This window comes from Panthera pardus, unplaced genomic scaffold, assembly GCF_024362965.1.
Source record: "Panthera pardus isolate Hobbes unplaced genomic scaffold, ASM2436296v1 HiC_scaffold_11, whole genome shotgun sequence".
NCBI lineage: Eukaryota > Metazoa > Chordata > Mammalia > Carnivora > Felidae > Panthera > Panthera pardus.
Window position 1 is genome coordinate 4,066,205 of NW_026526666.1, and position 18,708 is coordinate 4,084,912.

The 18,708-nt window shown below is 40.8% G+C and overlaps 1 protein-coding gene across 5 annotated transcripts in view; it reads right to left on the minus strand.

Annotated features, from left to right (window-relative positions):
• Nucleotides 1-5,333: 5,333 nt before the first annotated feature.
• The window catches only part of CHD1L (chromodomain helicase DNA binding protein 1 like), a 175,855-nt gene continuing 162,480 nt past the window's right edge, over nt 5,334-18,708 (minus strand). For 4 of the 5 annotated variants that reach the window (XM_053890456.1, XM_053890454.1, XM_053890458.1 and 1 more), the window contains 4 exons: nt 9,336-9,406; nt 7,630-7,744; nt 6,782-6,890; nt 5,334-5,683 (listed from right to left, as the gene is read on the minus strand). In XM_053890456.1, the coding sequence (XP_053746431.1) occupies nt 5,608-5,683; nt 6,782-6,890; nt 7,630-7,744; nt 9,336-9,406 (371 nt within the window). In that variant the 3' untranslated portion in view covers nt 5,334-5,607. Of the gene's footprint in view, nt 5,684-6,781; nt 6,891-7,629; nt 7,745-9,335; nt 9,407-17,003; nt 17,323-18,708 lie in introns of those variants that run through there. The other variant, XM_053890457.1, reaches the window with a different exon arrangement.

An 18,708-nucleotide genomic window follows, 5' to 3' on the forward strand; every position in this document is an offset into this window, starting at 1 on the left:
CAACAAGTGGGAAGAAGTCAAAAGTGTTAAGGTTGGCTGACAGGTCAAGGTGAGAACTAATTGTTCTCTGGATTTAGTAAGTTGGAGTTTGTTGGTATTCTAACACAGTGTAGAAGGGCAGAATGGTATGGGTTAAAGTGGGGGAGGGCGGGAGTGAAGAAATGACAAGTGACTATGGACAGCTCTTGAGGTTTGTGATAGGGGAGGGAATGAGGAATGGAGTTCTTTTGAAATGGGAGAAATTTGACCTTGTTTTTTGTTAATGTAAGTTTCCCCTTTAAAAAAAGTAGTTAAATATAAAAGGAAAAGAGTAATTGGTAGAATAACATTGAGAAGAGTGGAGGGGACAGTTTATAGCTGAGATAGGGGATGGCTGAACTTTTGTTAACAAAGGCTGGAAGCAGAAATGAGACACCTTCAGAGTAGAACTCAGGGGACAGAGGAATGGCTACCTATTTTCTGGTTGATGAAGGCCTCTGGTTTTTAAGCCATCTTTGCTTCCTAAAATGAAATCTCTGTTCTGTTCAACTTCGCCTTATAACTAGTGTCATTTCCTCTCATATTCTGGCATTTGGTTGGTGGTCTATTTAAAGTGTGGTTGTGAGTCTTCACCTTAATGCCACTGATATTTTAGTGAGAAGTTTTGAGAAGCTTCAAAGGGCAGCTGCTAGTCAGATACCCAAAAAAATGACAAGTTTCTGTCTTCTCAAGTTTTATATTTAAATACTTAAGCCATCTGGAGTTTATAATATATGGGGGAAGTCTGATACTTTTCCCAAATTGCTAGTCAGTTATCCCAATACCATTTCAAGTCAAACGTATTTAAGTGCCTACTAATTGCTTTGTGCGATATGCGAAATCATCTTTCTCAAAGCCCTTAGTATTTCAGCAAGGGCTAATAGACCAATGAATACAGTATGAGGTACAACAAAGTGCTGTAAACACAATTATTAGCAAACACAGAGATTACCTTTTTGTACAACTATAGGGAATGCCTTTTTCTGGATTCTTAAAACCAGATCTGATAGGGGACAGTGGAGAGTTGGATAGGGGAAGGGATTTAAGGCAGTTCAGGGAGAGGAACCAGAATGATGAGCAAAACCCCAAGTAGGAAACTGCACCATGTCTTTGGGAAGTAAGTTACATTATGGTGGAAGGTTAGAAGTGCTAAAATCCATACTGCAGTTAGTAGACAGCAAAGAAAACCCCACTGGCCTAGAGATGGTTTGGGGCTATAAAATGGCTGTTTCAAGGCAAGGGAATTAAAAGCAAAAGTGAATTACTGGGACCTTATGAAGATAAAAAGCTTCTGCACAGCAAAGGAAACAACCAACAAAACTAAAAGGCAACCAACGGAATGGGAAAAGATATTTGCAAATGACACATCGGACAAAGGGCTAGTATCCAAAATCTATAAAGAGCTCACCAAACTCCACACCCGAAAAACAAATAACCCAGTGAAGAAATGGGCAGAAAACATGAATAGACACTTCTCTAAAGAAGACATCCGGATGGCCAACAGGCACATGAAAAGATGTTCAACGTCGCTCCTTATCAGGGAAATACAAATCAAAACCACACTCAGATACCACCTCACGCCAGTCAGAGTGGCCAAAATGAAGAAATCAGGAGACTATAGATGCTGGAGAGGATGTGGAGAAACAGGAACCCTCTTGCACTGTTGGTGGGAATGCAAATTGGTGCAGCCGCTCTGGAAAGCAGTGTGGAGGTTCCTCAGAAAATTAAAAATAGACCTACCCTATGACCCAGCAATAGCACTGCTAGGAATTTATCCAAGGGATACAGGAGTACTGATGCATAGGGGCACCTGTACCCCAATGTTTATAGCGGCACTCTCAACAATAGCCAAATTATGGAAAGAGCCTAAATGTCCATCAACTGATGAATGGATAAAGAAATTGTGGTTTATATACACAATGGAATACTACGTGGCAATGAGAAAAAATGAAATATGGCCTTTTGTAGCAACATGGATGGAACTGGAGAGTGTGATGCTAAGTGAAATAAGCCATACAGAGAAAGACAGATACCATATGGTTTCACTCTTATGTGGATCCTGAGAAACATAACAGAAACCCATGGGGGAGGGGAAGGAAAAAAAAAAAAAAAAAAAAAAAAAAAAAAGAGGTTAGAGTGGGAGAGAGCCAAAGCATTAGAGACTGTTAAAAACTGAGAACAAACTGAGGGTTGATGGGGGGTGGGAGGGAGGGCAGGGTGGGAGGAAGGGCAGGGTGGGTGATGGGTATTGAGGAGGGCACCTTTTGGGATGAGCACTGGGTGTTGTATGGAAACCAATTTGACAGTAAATTTCATATATTAAAAAATAAAAAAAAAAAAATAAAAAAAATAAAATAAAATAAATAATAAATAAATAAATAAATAAATAAATAAATAAAAATTTAAAAAAAAAAATAAAAAAATAAAATGGCTGTTTCAAGTTATACTTGATGAAGGTTAATTAACTTCATATATACTTTAGATTGATGGCCAAAAAATTAAACAAGTCATAGGCTTGTTTAAAAAAGTAAAGGACAATTTATTAAAAATCAAGAAAATATTGGAAAACAGTATGGAGGTTCCTCAAAAACCTAAAACTAGAACTACCCTATGACCCAGCAATTGCACTACTAGGCATTTATCCATGGGATACAGATGTGCTGTTTCGAAGGAACACATGCACCCCCATGTTTATAGCAGCACTATCAACAATAGCCAAAGTATGGAAAGAGCCCAAATGTGCATCGATGGATGAGTGGATAAAGAAAATGTGGTGTATATATATATACAATGGAGTATTACTCGGCAATCAAAAAGAATGAAATCTTGCCATTTGCAACTACGTGGATGGAACTGGAGGGTATTATGCTAAGTGAAATTAGAGAAAGACAAAAATCATATGACTTCACTCATATGAGGACTTTAAGAGACAAAACAGATGAACATAAGAGAAGGGAGACAAAAATAAAAACAGGGAGGGGGACAAAACAGAAGAGACTCATAAATATGGAAAACAAACTGAGGGTTGCTGGAGGAGCTGTGGGAGGGGAGATGGGCTAAATGGGGAAGGGGCACTAAGGAATCTACCCCTGAAATCATTGTTTCACTATATGCTAATTTGGATGTAAATTTTTAAAAATAAAAAATTAAATTAAAAAAATCAAGAAAATATCAGGTTGTACATATGGGAAATTTCAGTAGACTTAAGATCCTTGCTATCTCAATAAGCAGGGTTTTTATACTTATGTTGAGGGTACAAACTTTTCGACAAAAGCTCATCAGTGAATAAAATCTTGTATTGTCCTCATAGCTCTGTCTTAGCATCCTCAAAGAGGCAGGCTAGATGGCATCAAAGTTAAGTGTAGAGGCTGCTTTTAGGCAAACAGGCTTGAACAACGGAATATAGAAAGGGCCCACATCAACCACTTGGCTGAATACAAACAGGCCCACTGGGCAACCCACCTCAATATAGCCACAGGCCCTAACCAACCAATGAGCTACTTACCTGGAACCAGGTACAGTTACCAAAAAATTCCACACATCCCCATACCTCCTCACCTTCCCTCTTTAAAAACAGCCCACGCACTGCCTTCCTGGAGACAGCCTCTCCTTTGTTCTCCTGCCTGCCACCCCCTTGTGGTGTATTCAATGAATTTCCATCTCCTTTGTTCTGCCTCTGGTGAATTCACTGCCCGCGCCGTCAGGTTCTCCCCGATGGTCACCCCACATTTGGGGACTCCCATCTGCTCGGGAGAGACACCACATAAGCTATGGAAGAAAGAGAACAAAATCCTTGGGATGAACAGAGTAGGTAGCTTTTCTCTGCCCCAGACAATGACAGAAAAGGTAGGAAGGCCGTATGGAGATATAGGGCAGCGGTGAGGACTCTGAATTGCTGAGATGGACAAAGCAGGGGGTGACCACGAACAGGTGACCCCCTATTTATGGGAGAATGTAGTATGTGGGTTTTCTAATCTTAAGTGTTGTTTTGCCCAACTTCTCATGAGACAGAGGTTCACGGTCCAGGGCCTGCAACCAGAGGAAAAAGCTCATATGACTGGAGCTTGGGGGACAGAGTGCAGGGTGCAAAGGAAGCACCTCTCCCCGCCAGAACAACTGTGTCCCTGAAAGGTCAGCTGTGTTCTCTTTGACAGGGAGTTCCCTGCTCTAATGCTTCTCTCAGACGTTCAGAAACATTCACAGCTGGCCCGGTGCGCTCTGCCATAAGAAATGACCAGGACAGCATACAGCTTCCGCAAATCAAGTTTTCTGTGCATTTGCTAATACCCACCGATTTGCACCTAGGCTGCTTCTGAAGGCATGACAACTTACCTGTGCATTAGCTTAGGTTTCACTATTTTCCCTTTTTAAAGAGTTCCAACTCTATGTCTATTATAGGAGAGACTGAAGATCCCAGTCAAGAGGTTCAAGTTATTATAATAACCTATGTGTCAAGGCCTAGCAGGAAGAGTGGAAGTTAAGAGGCAGTACAAATGAAAGAAGTTTTAGGAGAAAAAAAATGAAGGACTCATGAATTTAGGGTCTAATAGATCTTCAACACAGATGTTGAATTGTTGAAGGGTGAAGGTGCCAGGGAGGTAGTCCAACAGAACCACACAGCCAGGTGCTAAAGACGCCACCTTCCTTAGAAGGTCATGGTCCTGAATCTGAATGCCCCACTAGCCAGGGTTCCCCGAATCAGTGGCCTAGAGTTAAGCTTCAGGAGAGGTCTCTGCAGGCCTCAGGATATTGAGGTCCTAAAAGCAGAAGTCAGGCTTGTTGAAGATAGTCAGCCAAGACCAAGATTTCACATACAAAAGCATAAAAAGCCACAGTTTATATAGTGTCTCCCCGCAAGACTCCCTCTCTTGTGGTTCTCAGCGCCCTGCCCTCCCCATTACCACTACTCATTCTGTGCTAGCTTTGTGCATTTCCACAATTCCCTGATTTCGCTGAGCTCAATTTGGTGGGAAAGGGAACGGTGATCCTCTGGTTTCTCTCAAGTCACAAGTGACAGGCCTCTAAGGCCAATGTTTTGTCTCCCGATCTTGATACTGAGCTGTGGAAAAGAAGGGCAGGGGGACTCCACTCATCTGCACCAGGAATCTCACTTCTCAAATGTCTGCCCCTTGAGTCCTGTCTTCCGAAAACATGAACTGGCTGAAGGTACTTCCTTCTCCCAGACCAATCTGTTCTATTGCTTGTCATTTCTCCTTCATCCACATAGCCTAGCCCTCTGTAAAGAAATTAGTCTGTCGGAGGGAAGAAAACTAGACTGAGGAGAAAGAAAGCAATGAAACAATGAAAGCAATGAATAATTAGAGATAGAAAATTTATTATTATGCAAACAGCTATGCACACTGGAGCCCTGGCAAACTGCCAGGGAACTTTCCAGATTAAGTTGTGCCTCCCTGTATTACAGGTACCAAATCAGAGTAACATCCTGGAGAACAAAACAAGGTATCAGAACACACAGTATCTCAGAGACCCACCAGGTCTGGACTCCTTTTTTGAAATGCTCTAAATCAGTAGCTCTGGGCAAAGATCTCAACTGCTTGCTAAATAGCTGGACCTGACGCTGGCCAACTGTTAAGGCACTGGCTGTCCTGAGGAAGAAGAGGACTGTGAATGAAAAGTTGCAGCTTTGCCTCTAGGAAAGTAATATCTGATAAGGATAGTCAAGGAAGATGTAGTTTATCACTTTAAAATCAATTTTACTAAAACTACAAATTCTCTAATCATTTTTTTTTTAAGCTTATTTATTTTTGAGACAGAGAGAGAGCATAAACGGGGGAGGGTCAGAGAGAGAGAGGGAGACACAGAATCCAAAAGCAGGCTCCAGGCTCCGAGCTGTCAGCACAGAGCCCGACGCGGGGCTCGAATTCACTGACCGCAAGATCATGACCTGAGCCGAAGTTGGACGCTCAACTGACTGAGCCACCCAGGCGCCCCTCTAGTTTAATAATTATTGAAACAATCACTCCAGAAGTAGCATTCCTTAATTTCCTCTCACCATATCATAAATTCCTGCAAAACTGTTAGTACTTACTACTACTATTGTGATCTGGTTATTAAAACTCTTGATACTGCTTGAATTACACAAGCATATAAAACATATCTTTTCTGCTAAGTTTTTATAGTGATTTAATAAGTGTCTTGAAAAATAACACTGAAGTGAATTAATTCCAGTGAGTAAGTAAAAAGATGGAGTTTCTCTATGATGATAGCACTTGGGGGTCAATCCAGCTTCTAGTGATTTTTGGACTCAAACAATGCTAACTGATACAGCAGGGAGATCATTAGAAGAAAATACTAGTCTAATGGTCAAAAAGAATTCCACACTGTGCCCTAAGAATACAATGAATAGGTTCAAAACTAAAATAGTTCACTCATTTGTTTGCTTGGTTAATTGTTCGTTTTACTGATCAGAGTTAACTTCTTAAAATTAGGCCTTGGTCTACAGGCCTAAAGAACTGATGAACTAGAGAACTGATGTGAAAAGATTCACTGTTATCAAATGGCAATTATTCAATAAATTCCCCCCTTCATAAACCTTTCAATCTAGTGGCCAGCACCCAGAAACGCTTGAATACAAGCGTCCATACCCAAGTTACAAAGTACTTTATTCTTGTCTCGTTGGTGAGGCGCAGAGTAATAATGTAGCAGCAGAAGGCTTGGCCTTAGATTAAATAGTGGTAACAGAAAATGTGAGACTTTTTCCTCTCAGCTGAGGGAATACACTACTAAGATGGCAAAAGGATACATGTAAGTTGGGATGCCTTTTGCGGCCAAGTGTTTCCGAATAAGTCGCTCGGTACCATACCAGTTAAAATCTTTTGTGGCATGTCCAATGCGTGGAAGATGAACACTTGCTGTTAAAAAGAAAGAACATAGATTATGATGTCTTCATTCATCAAAATTTGAATCAGTATAAAATACACATTAAGAGAAAACTACTCGCAGAGTCACTTGGTGGTTTCCAATGGACAAAACATGTGTAATCATGGGGTATCCCACACAAAGCCTACAAGTACAATGTCAAAGATGTTCTGGGGAAGGACTGTAATGGGAAAAATTAAATAATTCTATCGAACACAAAGACCTACCGGCCCTGGAAATAAGTAGGTACGATGGAAATAGAATCATGATCAATGTTGGAGATAAACAGATTCTTTAAGAGTCAATCATTTCAACAAACTCTGAGGCAGACTGGGATTGGAAACAAAACTTCACTCCGACTTTTGGCAGAGAATGGTCTGCTAATGTGGACTGTGTGTAGCTCTCCAAAAGCTAGGATAAACAACATCCTATCTGACCAGATCACTACATCTTTGGTCCTCAGCTTCCTCATCAGCAAAATCATGATACAAATACCCCAGTGGAGGGAGATGGTCCACAGAGCTAACGGATACAAACGTGATCTGGGAAAGGAAAGGAGGCTATTCAAATACAAGATGATGTGGTGGTTACTTGCATGGTCTCCTATGGGGGGCTTCACCTTTACCATGTATAGTGAATGAGGTCTTGACATTTCTCACCTCCTTTTAAAAATCCTATCACATGCCTGGAAACAGAAATTCACCTACTCCTGAACACAGATGAAAAGCTTACCTTTCTTTTTCTTTGCTGCTAAATAGATCTTCTTCAGGCCCTCTTCCAGGGCTGCCATCTTAATGCCAGACAGGACATTGGAGCGATCACGGTGCTGAGCCACAATCAAGGCCAACTAGGAGGAACAGCCATCACATGGTTGACATGACACGAGACGGCTGCACTGTCAACTAAGTGCCCTGCCGTGGAGGGGGCACAAGCATTCCCCTGACAGGCTTTGTCTCCATCTGTTCTGGATGCTCTGTTGAACAACCCTGTCCTACCAAATTCATGACTTAATCTTCCATCATAATTGTTTTATTTTGTGGTAACTTAATACACAAGCACCTCTTCTTTTAAAAGGTATGTTAAAACCAGGGTCCAAAACATGCTGTCTTTCCTAAGTTTTCTCAGCGGCAAAGAGAATTTTTCAGAGTCTCAGGAGCAGAAAGGACTTTACAGGTTCCTGTGTCTTCCATCTATGTTCAAGTAACTCCCACCGTGTCCTAACCTAAGGCGGGGCGGGGGGGGGGGGGGGGGGTGGAACGGGACAGGACTGGAGACAGGGCTAAGGGAGCATATCTGGGACTGACATCACTACAGTCACATCATAACCAGTTGTAAACAGTTTTCTTGAGTCACTGGATTCTGAGCATTTATGCACAACCACGGTGTTGTTCACATTCTTTAGCATTTTAGAAATGACTGAACGAATGACTGTTGTCAGCCACATGGGCAACCAACCTCAAGCAAATATACCTCTCTTTCAGCTCAGTTTCTAAATTTCTTTTCTAAGTCAGTAAGATTTGGCTCTAAATTTGAATATGAATTCAGGCCCTTGAGAAAGCCAGGTTAAGTGCAGGAAATGAAACCTCTTACAGGAATTCTAAAGGACTGGCAAGTAGGAGAGACGCTTAAGATGCAAAAGGAGAATTTTAATGCAGGCAGAGGAAATCTGCCTCGGCTCCTCTCCTCTGCTCATAGCTGGCTACTAAACACGGTGTTTTACACAATAAACGATGAAATGCTCAGAGTTCTGTCAGGTTTTCTTATTCAGTAAGAGTTTCCTGAGCACTTCCTATGAGCTGGTACTGCGTGTATTGAGGATAAAAAGAAAATGGGTCGACACCCTTGGAAGGAGCCCACCTGAGGTCAGTGCAGGAAACAAGCAAGTTAGAGAACAGTGTTCCAGGGGCTGTGATGGACAGAAGCAAGGGGGGACGGAATGGGTGCGGTGGAGCCAGAGGCCCAACCTGCTTGTTATGGGCTGAACTGTGCCCTCTCGAATTCCTTTGTTGAAGCCCCAACCCTCAGTACTTTAGAATGTGATTGTATGTGGAGACAGGGCCTCTAAAGAAGCAAGTAAGTTAAAGTGAGGCCTTTAGGGTGGTACCTAATCCAGCCTCACTGCTGTGCTCACAGGAAATCTGGACACATGCTGAGACACCAGGGATGCACGTGCAGAGAAGAAAGACCATGTGAGGACACAGAGAGAGGCAGCCGTCCCTAAGCCAAGGAGAAGGCCTCAGAGGAAATCAGCCCTGCTGGTAGCCTCCAGAATTGTAAAGAAATTAATTTATGTTTTCTAAGCCACCTATTGGTGGCATTTTGTCATGGCAGCCCTTACAAACTAATACACTGACAGGCCAGCAGACAGGAGAGGTTTCAAGAGGAGGTGATGTGAGCCAAAATTTAGTTCTCATAAAAGAAGTGGTTTTTTTACTTACCAAATCTTGGCCTTTGTTTCTTGACTCTTTATCATCAATAGGAAATAAAAGGACACCTCCCAAATTCAAGTCTGAGGTAAAATAAAAGAGCAACAGACAGAATATGAGGTTCACTCCAGACTGAGACCTCTGAAGAGGGGCTCTTGTGAATGCCCCTGGTTCCTTCCTTTCCCACAGCCAATCAGGCTGCAATCTCACCTTTTCTCACACTCCTGGCCTCAGTGACTGCCTCAGCCAGGTACTCACATGATGCACTCCTGATTTTTTTCCTTTTTGCTCAAAAACTTTTATTTTTTTAATGTTTAATTATGGTAAAATATACCTCATATAAAATTTACCATCTTAACCATTTTTAAGCAAGCAGCTCAGTAGTGCTATGCCATCAATCTCCACAGCTCTCTTCACCTTGCAAAACTGACACTCTATACTCATGAAACCTCATTTCTCCCTTTCCCCTACAACCATCACTCTTACTTTGTCAATCTGACTACTATAGTTACAGCATCTAAGCAGAACCACCCAATACTCATTCTTTTGGGTTTTTGTTTTTTTAATGTTTATTTTTGGGAGACTGAGAGAGCACAAGTGGGGAAGAGGCAGAGAGAGAGGGAGACACAGAATCCAAAGAAGGCTCCAGGCTCTGAGCTGTCAGCACAGAGCCAGATGTGGGGCTCAAACTCACGAACCAGGAGATCATGAGCCAAAGTCGAACACTCAACCAACTGAGCCAGCCAGGTACCCCTATACTCCTTCTTTTGTGACTGGCTTACTTCATTTAGCATAACGTCCCCAGGATTCATCCATGCTGTAAAGCATGTGTCAGAATTTTCTGGTTTCCAAGGCTGAATAATACCCCACTGTATGTATATACCACACTGTTTATCCATTCATCCATCAGACACTTGGGTTACTTCTACCTCTAGGTCACAGTGAATAATGCTGATATAAACATGGGCATACAGATACCTGTTTGAGTTACTGCCTGAGTTCTTTATAAGAGGTGTTGCTAGATTTTATGGTAATTTTATTCTTTTTAAAAGTTTTGTTTTAATGTTTATTTATTTTTGAGAGAGACAGAGACTGTGGGCAGGAAGGGGCAGAGAGAGAAAGAGACAGACACACAGAATCTGAAGTAAGCTCTAGGCTTTGAACTGTCAGCAAAGAGCCTGACGCGGGGCTTGAACTCACGACCCATGAGATCATGACCTGAGCTGAAGTTGGATGCTTAACCGATTGAGCCACCCAGGTGCCCGATGGTAATTTTATTCTTAATTTTTTCAAGAAACACCATTTTCCATAATGGCTGCATCATTTTACATTCCCACTAACAGCGCACAAGTGTTCTAACTTCTCCACATCCTCACCAACACTTACTTCCTACTTTTTCTATGGAGATGTAACTGGCAGAACATCATGTAAGCTTAAGGTGTACAACATACTGATTTTACACATTTATACTGCAATACGATTGCCACTGCTGCATTAGCTAACACCTCAATCACATCACATAATCGTCATTCCATCTAGTGGTGGGAACAATTAAGACCTACTCTCTTAGCAATTTTAAAGTTTGTAATAGAGTTTTGTTGTCTGTAGTCCCTGTACTGTGTATTAGATCTCCAGGACTTACTTATCTACTAAATGCAAGTATATATCCTTAAACATTATCTCTCCCGTTTCCACCAACCCCTGGTAAACCACCATTTCACTCTAGTTTGTTTGTTTTTTTTTTTTATAAGTTTGTTTTAGATTCCACCTATAAGGGACATAGACACTTAAGCTGTTTCTGTATCTTGGTTATTTTGAATAATGCTAAAATTAAACATGGGGTTATATGTTTTCATTTCCTTTGACTATATACCCAAAAGTGGTATTGCTGGATCATATGATAGCTCTAATTGTAATTTTTTGAGGAACCTCTATACTGTTTTCCATAGTGGCTGCACCAGTTTGCATTCCCACCAATTGTGCATGAGGGTTCCCTTTTGTCTACATCCTCAATACTCATTATCTGTCTCTCGAGGACAGCCACTCTAACAGGTGTGAGGTGAGATCTCATTGTAGTTTTGATCTGCATTTCCCTGATGATTACTCATGTTGAGCATCTTTTCCATTCCCAGTTGGCCATGTGTACATCTTCTTTGGAAAAATATCTATTTAGTTCCTCCGTTCACTTTTTAATCAGATTGACTATTGTTTCTGTTGAGTTGTCTGAGTTCTTCATAAATGTTGAATAGTAACCCCTTATCCAATATATGATTTTCAAATATTCTCTCCCATTCTGTAAGTTGCCCTTCCATTCTGTTGGCTCTTCGGAAGTGCAGAAGCTTTTAAGTTTGATGTAATCTCACCTGTTGATTTTTCCTTTGTTGTTTGTTCTTTTGGTGTCCTCTCCAATCTCAAGGAGCTTCTTTCCTAGGTTTTCTTCCAGGAGTTTTATGGTATCAGGTTTTATGCTTGTCTTTGAGCCATTTTAAGGTAATTTTTTTGAGTAAGGTAGTGTCCAATTTTACTTTCCTGCATCTGGTTGTCTAGTTTTCCCAACATCATTTGCTGAAGAGACTACATTTTCCTTACTGGTTATTCTTGGCTCCCTTATTAAATATTAGTTGGCCATATATGTAGAGGTTTATTTCTGGGCTCTGTATTCTGTTCCATTGGTCTAGGTGTCTATTTTTATGCTGCTACCATACTGTTTTAATTAGTATCACTTTGTAGTACAGTTTGAAATCAGGAGGTATAATGCCTCCTGCTTTGTTCTTCTGATGATTGCTTTGGCTGTTCAAGCTCTTTTGTGGTTTCACTCAAATTTCAGGATTTATTTCTATTTCTATTTCTGTAGAAAATGCCATTGGAATTTTGGTAGGGACTGTATTAAATCTAGAGATGGTTTTGGGTAGCATGACATTTTAATGATATTAACTCTTCTGATCAGTGAATGTGGAATATCTTTACAATTGTTTGTGTCTTCTTCAATTTCTTTAAACAGAGTCTTGTATTTTTCATTGGCTAGATCTTTTACTTCCTTGGTTAAATTTATTCCTAGGTCTTTTACTGTGTTTGATGTTACTGTGAATGGGACAATTTTTAAATTTCTTTTTCATGTTTCATTGCTAATACATAAAGAAGTAACTGATTTCTGTGTGCTTTTAGACCCTGCAACTTTACTGAATTCACGGATTACATCCAACAGTTCTTTTTTCCAACTGATTAAATCTATTATATTGAGAATTTGGGATTTTCAATATATAAGACCACACCATCTGCAAATGACAATTTTACTTCTTCCTTTCTGATTTGGATGTCTATTAATTTGCCTTGCCTGATTCACTCTAGCTAGAACTGCCAGTATTATGTTGGATCAGAGGGAGGAAAAACAGGCACACCTGTCTTGTTCCTGATTTTAAAAGAAAAGCTTCTAATTTTTCTCAGTTGAATACAGTTAACTGTAAGTAGCATTATATGGCTTTTATTATGTCCTGTACTTATTCTATTGAGGGTTTTTATCATGAAAGGATGTTGTATTTTGCCAAATGCTTTTACTTCATCTATTAAGAGGTTCAATGATTTTTGTCTTTCATTCTATTAATGTGGTGTGTCATATTTGTTGATTTGCCTATGATGAACCGTCCCTGCATCCCAGGAAGAAATCCCACTTGGTCATGGTGTGTAATCCTTTTAATGAGTTCTTAAGTTTGGTTTGCTAATATTTTTTTGAGAATTTTTGCATCAATATTCATCAGGGATATTGGCCTACAGTTTTCTTTTAGTGTCCTTATCTGGCTTTGGTGTCAAGGTAATACTGGGCCCACAGAAGGGGTTTGAAGTGTTCCCTCCTCTTCAATTTTTCTGGAAGAGTTTGAGAAGGATTGGCATTAATTCTCCTTAAAATATTTGACAGAATTTGTCCATGAAGTCATCTGATCCTGGGAGGTTTTTAAAACCTGAGTCAATCTCCTCACTCATTATTAGTCTGTTCAGTCTTTATATCTCTTCTTGGTTCAGTTTTAGTAGGTTGTAGGGACTATGAATTTATCCACTTCTTCTGGATTATCTAATTTGTTGGTGTAAAATCATTCATAGTAATCACTTATGATCTTAATGTTTTTTTGCAGTCAGTTGTTATTTTCTCCTCTTTCATTTCTGACTTTGTCTTCTCTCTTTTCTTAGTCTTACTAAAGGTTTATCAATTTTATTTTTCAAAAAATCAGCTCTTAAGGGTTACTAATATTTTCTATAGATTTTCTAGTCTCTAATTTTATTTCAGATCTGATATTATTTCCTTCTTTCTGCTAACTTTGGGCTTAATTTGCTCTTTTTCTAGTCTCTTGAGGTATTTGAAATCTCATTTTTTAATATATGCATTTATTGCCACACACTTCTCTCAGAACTGCTTTTGCAGCATCCATTTTTGGTATGTTGTTTCCATTTATTTTGAGATATTCTTTGGCTTGCCTTTTGATTTCTTCTTTGACCCATTGGTTGTTCAAGAGTATGCTATGTGCTATTCAGTTTCCACATCTCTGGAGATTTTCTAGCTTTCCTCAATGAAAGATTTCTAGTTTCATACCATTGTGGTTGGAAAGACACTTGGTATAAATTCAGTCTTCTTTTGCTATGACTCGTTTTGTGTTCTATCATATGATCTACTTTTAAAAATGTTCCATGTGTACTTGAGAAAAATGTGTATTGAGTTGCTGTTTTATGAAATTTTCTGTAGATGTCTATTAGGCCAATTTGATGTAATATTTGGTCCAAGTCTGTAATTTCCTTGTTGCTTTTCTGTCTGGATAATCTGTGCATTGCTGAAAGTGATATATTAAAATCCCCTACTATTATTGCATTGTTGTCGATTTCTTCTTTCATATCTATTAATATTTGCTTAATATATTTAGGTGCTCTGATGTTGGGTGCATATACTGTTATATCTTCTTGATGGATTGAGCCCTTTACCATTATACAATGTCCTTGCTTATCTCTTATTACCATTTTGGTTTAAAGTCTACTTCGTCTGATGTAAGTAACAACTACCCACATTGTCTTTGGTTCCCACTTGGCATGGAGTATCTTTTTCCATCCCTTCACTTTGAGTCTATGTGTGTTTTTAAGGTTCAAGTTGGTCTTTTGTAGGCAGAAAACACCTGTACCCTGTTTTTTATTTGTTTCTTCCATCTAGCCACTCTGTGCCTTTTGCTTGGTGAATTCAATCCACTTACATTTAGAGTAACTAACTTATGTTAAGTACTTACTAATGCCATGTTACTAACTGCTTTCTAGTTGCTAGGTATTTCCATTGTTTCTTTTCCCCTGTTTCTGCCTACCTTTGTAAACTGGTTATTTTCTGTGGTGGTATGCTATTTCCCCTTTCTTTGTCTCTTGTGGATCTGTTCTATGCTTTTGCAATGTTGTTACCATAAAACATCTTACAGATAAAACAATCCATCTTAAGCTGACAGTAACTTGTGCTCAATCACCTATTGAGGCTCTCCCTTCTACTCCTTCTTGTTCTATTACCGATGTCGCAATTTACCTCTTTTTATGTGGTATATCTGTTAACAATTTATAGCAGCTATAGTAATTTTTACTACTCTTTTCCTTTAACCTTTATACTAGAATTGGGTGGTTAAAGCACCATCCTAATATAGATTAGTGATCTAACTCTATTTTTCACCTCTTCTAGTATATTGTGTACTTCCATATGTTTTCATGTTACAGATCACTATCTTTTCATTTCTGCTTGAAGAACTCCTTTCAGCATCTTGCAAGGCAAGGCTGGTGGTGGTAAACTCCCCTTAGCTTTTGTCTGGGCTATCTTATCTGCAAGATAATGTGGCCAAATACAATTTCCTTGGTTGGCAGTCTTTATCTTTCCACACTGAACATGTCAGTCCACTCTCTCCTGGCCTGTAGTTTCTGCTGAGAAATCTGCTGACAGCCTAATGAGGGTCCTTTGTAGGCTATATACCTTCTTTCTCCCCCGGCTTCTTTGAGATCCTTTATCATTGATTTTTCAGTTTCATTATAATGTGTCTTGGGGAAGGTCTTTCTGCATTGAGATAATAGGGTGATCTATTAGCTTAGTGGACTTCTATGTCCAAGTCTTTCCCCAGGTTTGGAAAGTTCTCAGGTTTCACTGACTGATTTTATTTGAGAGAGAGAGAGAGAGCAAGCGGGGGAGAGGGGCAGAAGGAGCGAGAAAATCTTAAGCAGACTCCATGCCCAGCACAGAGCCCGATGCAGGGCTCAATCCCACAACCCCAGGATCATGACCTGAGCCGAAATTAAGAGTCGGACACTCAACCAGTGGAGCCACCCAGGTGCCTGAGGTATCATTTTTAAAAAATAAACTCTCTATGGAAACCAATTTGACAATAAACTTCATATATTGAAAAAAAAATAAATACATACATACATAATAAAAAATAAAAAATAAAAAAATAAACTCTCTGCCCCCTTCTCCCTGTCTTCTCTTTCTGGAAGCCCACTTATCCTGATATTTGCCTTCCTCTGATAGTTGTCTTTTTGATCCAATCCCACAGCTCATGTACTTTTTTCACTTTTTTTTTTTTTTAACCTCTTCTGTGTTATTTCTAAATTGCTATCCTCTAAGTCACTTATTCTTTCTTCCATCTGGTCAGCCCTCCACAGCTGCTCTCTATTGTTATTCTATACCTCATTCATCAAATTCTTCAGCTCCAGAATTTGTCTGATTCTCTTTTACATTCTCAATCTCTTTGTAACAGAACTCATTTTGTTCGTATATTTTGCTCCTGACTTTAATGAATTGCCTTTGAGTTTCCTTGTAACTGAGTTTATTCATAACTGCTATTCTAAATTCTCTGTCAGTTAGATTGCAATACTCTGTGCCTTTGAGCTCACTTGCTGGAGAACTGTCATTTTCTTGCTGTGATGCCGTGTTTCCTAGACTTTTTACATTCCCCAGAGTTATGCATTGCTGCTTTTGCATTTGAAGTAGCAGATACATCCTTAATTCTGTGCTCGCTGCTTTCAGCAGATGGTTTTATGTTCTGTGGTATTGTTACTATCTGAGATATTCCTTGTGTTTGTGAGGTATACCTGCCACTCTTCTTGCTCTCTCTTGGGGCCAAATTTTTAAGCCCTTGTGTTACCTTTGGTTGTTACAGTTCACCAGGCTGGCTATTGGAAACAGCATTCTAGAAAAGCAATAGCTAGAGTTTATGGTTTTTCCTTGCCCAACGACCAGAGCCTGCTCTGAGTGCGCTCCCGGCCTACCAGAGCTCACTCTAACAGACACACTCGGGAGCTTGCACAAAAAGCTAGCAGCAGAATGCGAGGAAGTGGAGTTTAGCACTCAGTGTCTTGGGGAAGCTGCAGACCCAGCAGGGAGAACCTTGGGTGTGGTACTCCAAGATTTGTGGGTGAACTTCCCCCTGAGCCAATCCCTCTGACACCGTTTGAAGTTCTGATCTGCTTCCTCCCAGTCACAGAGCTCCCACCTTAGCACTGTGGGTGCTGGTGGAGAGAAATGGGTTTCTCCAGCGGTGTTCCATTTGGCTGGGACAACCAGGAGCATTCTCCCCGCTCTCCTTTCCCCCCACAGGACAGGTCACCTTCACCAGATAAATCAGCCCATCCAGGGTTTCCTCGAGGGAGAAGCAGCAGCAGAAGTATTTCTCTTACCACCTCCACTGTGATCAACGCATGTTTTTTTCTCTTTTTTTCCCTTCTTCAGTGGTGTGCTAGAGTCTTCCTGCAGGAAGGCTGGATTCCTGTAAGTTCTGTCTCATGCGTGAGTACCTGCCCGGGTCAGCACTCATCTGATTTTTGCCTGACAGTGGCAAAAGGCATCTAGGCAGTTGTGCTGGCTCCACAGCCTGTATGGAGGTTTGTCTGTCTCTTACTGGTGGTGGTGGTGGGCAAGACTCCGCTCAGGTCCTTCGAAGGAAGGTGCTAGGTCCCAAAAGACCCAGCACATGCTTTTGTTTGTGTATGGATGTCTAATACACTGATTAAAAGGCGGGGGGGGGGGGGGGTGCGGGGGATAAAAAGGAGGAATGTTTTATACCGCCAATGTTGCTGACGTCATGCCCTTCACTTCTAAATGATCTCCCAAGTCAATGTCCCTCACGTATTACCTACAAAGTACTCTTGCAGGCATCGGAAACTGAATGCAAACCCAGAGGCATCTGGGGATGGAAAGGGGAGAGCATTATGAACTTGAAATTCCTTCAGAAGGCTTATGTTTGTTTTAAACCATTCCAACACTGCACTCTACTATATCTATCTGTACATTTTCCTACCTCATCCAAATCAAAGCAAACTAATGCTCTAAAAAAATGCGCTAAAATAATTCTATGGCTTTATACACTTCACGCACACCCGAATCTTTTAAGTTGTTCTAAAATACTGGCTGTGTTATGCCATTCTTCTCTACAAAACTCCCAAATGACTAACCATTACCCACTGGATAAGGTCCGGCTTAGAATGGCATCTTCCTGGACAAGCCACGTGCAGTCTCCCTGCTGTGGTCCAGATCGCTCTCTTTAAAATCAAACTCTCCTCTATTCCTCAGCCTCAACCCGCTACTCTTGCCTGCCTGGCCTACACACCATGCCCTAAAAACATTCACTGTGTAACTGTCTGGGTCATTCAACACCCCGTACTGGGAATGACAGGAATTGTGAAAATACCACACAGCATGAGATACAGGGATCCTTTTCCATTTCCCTCCACCCACTAAAATTCAACCCATTTTTCCAGGCCCAAGAGAACTTCACTACCTCTACACAGCCCTGCCCGATAATTCTAGTTCACACTTTCCTTTACCCTGCTCCACCCCGTTTTAGTCCGTCTTCAGAAAAGAATGCACACTCTGAACCCTGTTTCCTTACTGACCACTTACACTTTAACTCTGTGTAACCAAGGTTCAGCCTTCAGACTCTCCTCAAAGTAGGCCAAGGTCCGCGACTACACTTGGGGCAAATCCGATGGCCTTTCCCCAGTTTTCACCCTCACTTCAGCACCTGACCATGCAGACCACTTCTTGACACCCTCTCCTCTCTTATACTTCAAAATATTCCATTCTCAAGGTTCTCTTAGTTGACACTTCCTTCTGTCTCCCCTTGTTGCTACAGTTCCTAAGTGGAGGTGTTTTCCACGTTCTGTTCCCTGTCCTCTCATCTTCCTGTCCTGCCTTCCTCACAGTTTCAAACAAGAATCCAAACAGGCAGTCTTCAATCTTCATTTCTATCTCTGCCCTCTCCTGAATTCTCTGCTTTTCCAACTGCCCAATCACTAGCTAGAGCTCAGTTATTTTAACCTATTAAACCCTCTGCCAGTGATCTGTTTGAGTAGAAAGAGTGTTCCCTCTAAGTCCTTATATCCCTTTCCA